Source organism: Manihot esculenta, chromosome 4, assembly GCF_001659605.2.
Source record: "Manihot esculenta cultivar AM560-2 chromosome 4, M.esculenta_v8, whole genome shotgun sequence".
In the NCBI taxonomy this organism is placed as follows: Eukaryota; Viridiplantae; Streptophyta; class Magnoliopsida; order Malpighiales; family Euphorbiaceae; genus Manihot; species Manihot esculenta.
In genome coordinates, this window is record NC_035164.2 from 3,878,821 (window position 1) to 3,885,979 (window position 7,159).

The window sequence follows — 7,159 nt, forward strand, 5'->3', positions numbered from 1 at the left end:
TTTATCTCATTTTAACAACAAATTGACTCTAAAAAGTCACCATTATATGCATACAAAGCATGAGAAAAAGATAATTTAATGTGGATAGATACTCCAAACACTTGAAGCTAACTTCTCTAACCAAAAACCAATTAAGTTAAAAGATGAAATTTGTCCTTAAATTTTATTTTATTTTTGAAATAAAAATTTAAGAAATAAAACTTGAGATCTCTCAAATTTATTTTTATATACATTTATCATTAGACTAAATTTGTACGTGCGTTATTAAATTATATAATATAAATAAAAAAAAATTAAATTTAGTGTTTTTCCTAAAATGAAATGTCAATAAAAAAGACCAATAAGCATTAACTGTTTTGCATTCAAGTCATTTTAAGAATCCTGAAGTTTTAAATTTAGAGTAAAAATTATATTTATATATAGTAAAAAAAAAAAAAAAAAGTTTGTATGGCTTGTCTTCTGTGGCCACATTGTCTTAAAACAAAGACCTGCCCACATGTTCTGGGCTTCTGGCACATAGATTTAGCTTCTTTGTGTACATATAAATATTTATCTTTCTCTTTTTTTTTTTTTTTAATTTTCCCATCTCATCAAAGCTCTCTCTTTCTTTCTCTGTTATTATTATTATTTTTCTCATTTTATTTGCATGCTTCAAAAACCACACCCAAAAATAATATACTACTGCAACTAACTTTGCCTGTTCATGAAATTTTATTGCATGTTAGACGACCCATTATCTCTTTTATCATTCACTTCTGATTTCTCTGTCACTTTGGTAAGTATTCTTGTTTTATCAATCATGGGTTTTGTTTCTTATGTTGATTCTAATTTAGTTTCTTCGATTTTTTTTTTCTTTTCAATTGTTTGAAGCTAGTGGGTTTCTTCAGTTTGGATTTGATTTGGGTTCGTGTAAGCTTTGATGGGTCCTATAAGGGGATACAAAAAGAGGAGAAAAACAGATAAAAGGACCGAAGAGAATGCTTCTGCTTCAGCTTCTGGGTCTGCAGAGAAGGAACGGTCTGTGGATTGGTGGGATGAATTCTCCAAGAGCATTAATGGTATTTTATCTTTATAAATTTTGTTCCTTTTATCTGTTGTGTTTCTTGTTTGGATGTTTTAATATTGCTGTTATTGATCATGGAATATGAAGTTTGTTAACTGTATTCTCGATTGAATTCAGTTCTCGAGTTGAATATAATTTTGGTTAATTTGATTAGCTCTGTGTCTCAGCTTTTATTCAAATTCTGTGTCAATACATTGCAAGAGATCCCTAATCTGGTTTTTTGAGAGTTTCTTCTTACCTAACATTTTCGTTTGCCTTTTCGAATGAGGGAAATGATAAGAGTCGGGATAGTTTTGGTAGTAATTGAAGCCAGTCTTGTACTGAAATCCAGTGATGGACGCAGCATTTAAGTTTAGGGGGTGCCACTTAATAATTAAAATCAATCTTTTATGATTAGTTAAGGGAGCTAAATGTGGTAATTTATTAGAAATAAACTCATATTCAACCTATTTACATGTAAAAATTAAAATTTTAGGGGGTGGCAGCTCCTATCAGTCCCCCCTTTAGGTCTGCCACTGCTGAAATCCAAGAGGAGAATGACATATGCCATTGGCTTAATGCTTGCTTGTGTTTGTAGGAATGCAACTCAAGTATGTATTCTACTAATACAATTGAGACCTCCCAGTATACTTTTACAAAAAGCACAGTGGTTGGAAATGAAAAAGGAAGAAGAAAAAAGAATTTTCTTTTTAAACAAACACTATTAATCTGTTGAAGAAACTAAGTTCTTGACATGCTAGAGCTCCTGCCTATTGATTGGGGGTCATGGGTCTTGAGCTGCTCTAACGGATTCGTGTTATGAAGTTCATTATCTTTGCGGTACTCAACTTGCATTGTCTTTAAGAGCTTAAACGGAGACAGCATCACAAATATTTTTATTATAAGCTGGATTACCTTCTAGCTCATCTTTTATATGATTTTTGTTTTCCCAAAAATCCCCTTTAGCAGTATTTCAATGTAGAAACTTATAGAGATGTTGCTTCTAGGCAGTGAACTGGTTGTAAATAATACTAATTACAAAAAATGGAGTGGTAAAAGGTCTCAAAATGCTATTTGTGTTGCTGGAATTCATTCAATCAGCTGCAGATTGCTCAACTAATGGCATTTAGGCAGTTGCTCAGATCTGCTATTGAGCTTTATTATATTTTAATTTATATCTTATGTATGCAATTGGTTGCAACTACTACTTGGTCTTGGAGAAATTCTAGCTCTTTGCTTTACTAGAATAGTTTGCTGATAAAGATATCTTTGATTTGTTTAAATGTATTGTCAGCCTGGAATTTGTTAGTGGAAGTTAAAGGGCTAGACGAGGGTGTTGAAGTGTTAGGATAATGTCTTTTGCCTTCTACAAGTTTCTTCCTTTTTGATATCAGATATACATCGTTATATAATGCCTGGTGAGTCTGGAGATTTTCTTATAATTTAAAATTGTGTATTCAGAGGTTAGAAATCATATCATTCTCATATGGGGAGGAAAGTCTAATAATGTTGGAAATAGGGTTATAAAGACTACCTGAAGAAATTCACATTAACGAATTGACAAACATTTAATTTCAATTGCTTGTTGATTGCTTGGAATTTAACTGGTTTTGGTTAGCAGCCCAGGGTGGAGATGATTATTTTCAAAGAACCCTGTGCTTATAGATCATTTAACCAGGGCAAATTTGTGCTTTATGTGAATAGCCAATGTATTATGGTTTATATGTAAATTATATTACGTGATTATGGAACTTCAGAAACCCAAAGATTGACAGAGATGAATCCAGTCCCAGTTATCGTGTGACCCAGCTGTTTGAGTAACTTAGATCATCTTTTGGTCAATTACTGAAAGAATAAGCTAGCTCCTAATTTTCTTGATTATCACAAGATCACTTACCTGCATAAGTCATAATACTGAGTAGTGCGTGTGTGGTGTGTGTGTGTGCGCGCGTGTTTGTGTGTATGCACATAGGTAATATTGGTTAGCTTGTGTGTGTGTATGAGTTTGTATGTATACATGTATTGATCAGCTTCTTTTTCTTCCTACCTACCCAACTCAGGTGAAATTATTATAGCGGCATGACTGCCAATCAATACTTGCATGAAATTTATCTTGCCCTGGTTCACCATTTATTAGTTGTACACCTGCGAGCATGCTGGCCTTCAGGTTACGGAAAAAATATAACAGGTGCACCAAGTTAAACTTCCCCAACATGTTAAAAAGTAACTGACATTTGGGTGCTGTTGAATGCAAATATAAAACATTTCCAACAGATCTTTCATGTGATCTTGATTGTATTATTGTTCATAAAGCATTCATATAAACATGACCAGAAATTAAACGTCTTTTGGCCTTAATAAGATTCTAATACTGTTGCCCTGTCCTTAGTTTACTTTTGCTTTCATGATTTTCCCCCATAAGTGTGTATGTGAGTGTGTTTTCTTTTTTAACTTTTTGCTTTTAACAATCCTTAATGGGTTCCTTGCTAGTGATTCTGTTTTGAGGTCTACATTTTGACCATGCTTGCTGTTTAGATCTCATCTTTGTATGTCCATCTTTATTGTGGCATCAGATTCTCCATTGTGGTAGGCAGAATATGTGGGAAATGCACAAGCACATAACACAGTCTGCGCTTCACTCTGACGACATTTATTTGGATTTGCTCTTAAGAGCAAAAGAAAGAGAAAATAAGAGACTTCTATTTTCTTTTTTTTTCTTCTTCTTTTTATCTGTTCCCTAAAACTAAATAGAAAAAGTAAGGCCCTTTATAGCATGCCTTGTGTTAACTTCTTTTAAGAGTTCTTCTCCAAATGCTTTTATATTTTCTTTCTTTCAATTGTTAATTTATGTCTTTTCTTGTTCTTCCTTTCATAATAGAATACATATGTTGTTTATTATGATGACGTATTTCCATAACTTTTTGGATGGATATGGCTATGTTTAAATCGTGTTCTTAGATACATATGTTTTGGTTATCTTGGCCATCAATGACGATGAATGTAGTTCTTTGTGAGACTGTTCAACTGATTCATTATTGTAGATGACGAACCATAGCTGAACAATGCAAGGTAGCAAATCTGTGGTCAATGAATCTACTCATATATTCTTCTCTCCACTCCCTCGGAAACATATTATGCTTTTGATTTCTACTTTGCTTTCTAAGCTTTTTGCATATGCTAGTTATTGGATGCCAAAACAGAAACCTGTAATCTTGAATGCTTAGGTGCTTTTGACATTTTATTTTCAAGTTGCATGAACCTGGAATCCAATAAACATGCTATTGATCCAACAATCTGCTTGCTGCACTCTGGGATCCAACAAAACTCTGCTGATTTAAATGGTTAATCTGTTGGCATTTTATATCGAAATTGCTTGATTCTGGAATCCATTAAAAATGCTACTCCTTTAAGAATGGTAATTCTGTTTCCTCATTTGTCCTACCTGCAGGTCTTCAATCTCCATCAAAGAGTTTGGACAGGTTTGAACAAGTTTTCAGGATTACCAGGAAAACTTTTAATTACATATGTTCACTTGTGAAGGAAGATATGACGGCAAAATCAAGGGATTTTACGTTTCTAAATGGCAAGGTTTTGTCTTTGCATGATCAGGTAGCTGTAGCTTTAAGAAGGCTGAGTTCCGGTGATTCACTAGTGACAGTTGCTGATTCATTTGGTTTGAACCACTCAACTGTCTCCCAAGTAACCTGGCGTTTTGTCGAGGCCCTGGAAGAAAAGGGGCTTCAACACCTAAAGTGGCCTTCAACTGAATCAGAAATGACACAAATAAAATCCAAGTTCGAAAAAATACAAGGCCTCCCTAATTGTTGTGGTGTAGTTGAAACCACTCACATTATGATGCTGCTGTCTTCCTCAGATCCTTTAAGTAATGTGTGGCTCGATCATGAGAAGAATCACAGCATGGTCTTGCATGCAGTTGTAGACCCCGAGATGAGATTCCTAGACATAGTCGCCGGATGGCCGGGAAAAATGCAAGACTCGACAGTGTTTCAAAGTTCGAACTTCCATAAACTTTGTGAAAGAGGAGAAAGGTTGAATGGGAAAAAACTAGAGCTCTCTGAAGGATCAGAAATAAGGGAATATATCATTGGAGATGCAGGATTCCCTCTACTTCCATATCTTATTGTTCCATACAAGGCGAAAGAACTCTCAGAAGCAGAAGCCGAGTTCAATAAACGACATTCTGCAACTCAGATGGTAGCCAACCGAGCTTTGGCGAGGCTGAAGGAGATGTGGAGGATCATCCATGGAGTGATGTGGAGACCTGACAAACATAGGTTGCCGAGGATTATCCTAGTCTGCTGCTTGCTCCATAACATAATCATTGATCTGGAAGATGAGGCGCAGAGTGATATTCCGTTGTCTGACAAGCATGATCCAGACTATCAGCAACAGATTTGTGAATCTGTCGACGTAAAAGGTGTGTATCTGAGGGACAAGCTGTCTTCATACTTATCAGGAAAATTGCCTTGATGAACATTTTATATTTTGAAGAGTTTGGTTGGCCACCAAAGGAGTTAGTTTTAACTGTTGGAGAGTGTTTCTGAGATATGATCATCAGTGCAGGCTATTAAAGATGCAGTCAGCTTCCTTTTCTTTTTATTATTTTTTAAAAGAGTAATATTTTTATTATTATTGTTTTTTGAAATTGTAAATAGCCAAAGCTAAAATGGTGGATTATTGGCATTGTTCATGAAAATGGCTGGGACAACTCTCTGAGAGACATTCATTACAAAGATAGAACATAAGTTGCTCACAGGAGTTTCTACTTTCTCTGACTCCTACAGGCTTTGGTAATTTCTCCAGAATAGAACATCATCTTTCTGGTTTTATTATGGGAATCTCCTATCTCAATCCTCTGATTTTGCCATTACTTGAGTTTAGAAGGAAAAATTACTATTTGATCCTTGTAATATAGGAAAATTTACTCATTAATTCATCCTTTTTGAAAAATATACTTAGTCTTTGAAATTTTAAACAATTAATTGAGAGATCAACTAAGGATAAAATAGTAAAATATTTAATGAGTAAAACTAATAAAATGATTAATTAGTAAATTTTATTATAAAAAATTGTCATTATAATTATAATTATGTGTTTTGGTGTAATAAGATTATGTAATTTAATCTGTGACAAAAAGAGTTGCGTCGCGACAAAAAGTTGTGTGGTTTCACTTCTTAGTAAAAATGAGATTTTTCTATCTAACACTATTAATAAGTGTTGGTGTAACACTTAAAAATTAATTAAAAATAATTTTTAATTAAGATAAATTATGTTTTAATTTTTAAAATTTTATAAAACATATAATTTAGTTCATATATTTATAAATAAAAAAATATAAAAAAATACTTTGTGATTTAACTCATTTTTACTTCAGGTATATAATACTGTGGTATTATACTTAACAAATAGCAGTTATTTTTTTTTACGGTGTCAAGAAACACTAATATAACAATTAAAATAGAAGAAAATACAAAAGATTTTTCACTTTAGGATCTTTATGGTTCAATTTGTATTAAAATAGTAGTTCTAGTATCGTGCCGTCAGTAAAAAATAAAATGCAGTAATTTTTAGAAACCGTAAAAAGTAAAAAGTAGTAATTTTTAGGCACCGTTAAAAATGTTGATATGAAAATTATAGCACGATGTGATTTAACACAAATTGAATTAAAGATTCTGAAATGAAAGCGAGTGAAATCACAATTTATTTTTTTATAAATTTACTTTTTAATTAATAATTATATTTTAATTCTCACGTATGCGTTTCATGACGGAGTCAGAAAATTATCGCTATTTATATGATATCACAGGTACTATTTTAACCGCTGAAATGAAATTAAGTGAAACCATAATATACATTTTTGTATCTTTTCTATTAAAATATAATTATTAATTAAAAAGTGAAAATATAAAAAAATATATTATAATTTTACTAATTTTCATTCGAAATTATGTGATTTAATTTGTATTAAATTAATAAGTGGTGATATCAATATATTTTGATAGAGTCTGAAAATTATCTTTTTTCGCTAAAAGCACAATAATACCTATATTATTTTAAAATAAACTAAACTGCAGGCCCTTCGCTTCAAAGTAAAAA

General features: G+C 32.5%; 1 protein-coding gene across 2 annotated transcripts; it reads left to right on the forward strand.

The window, feature by feature from the left end:
- The first annotated feature begins 565 nt into the window (after positions 1-565).
- On the forward strand, positions 566-5,893 carry LOC110613039 (protein ALP1-like). 2 transcript variants are annotated; one of them, XM_021753951.2, is made up of 3 exons: positions 566-775; positions 875-1,058; positions 4,491-5,893. In XM_021753951.2, exons 2-3 carry the CDS (start codon positions 920-922, stop codon positions 5,531-5,533), a joined length of 1,182 nt encoding a protein of 393 aa, XP_021609643.1. In that variant the 5' UTR covers positions 566-775; positions 875-919; the 3' UTR covers positions 5,534-5,893. The 2 variants fall into 2 exon arrangements, with proteins under 2 accessions (XP_021609643.1, XP_021609642.1); XM_021753950.2 differs by having other exon boundaries at positions 567-775; positions 871-1,058.
- Positions 5,894-7,159: the final 1,266 nt, after the last annotated feature.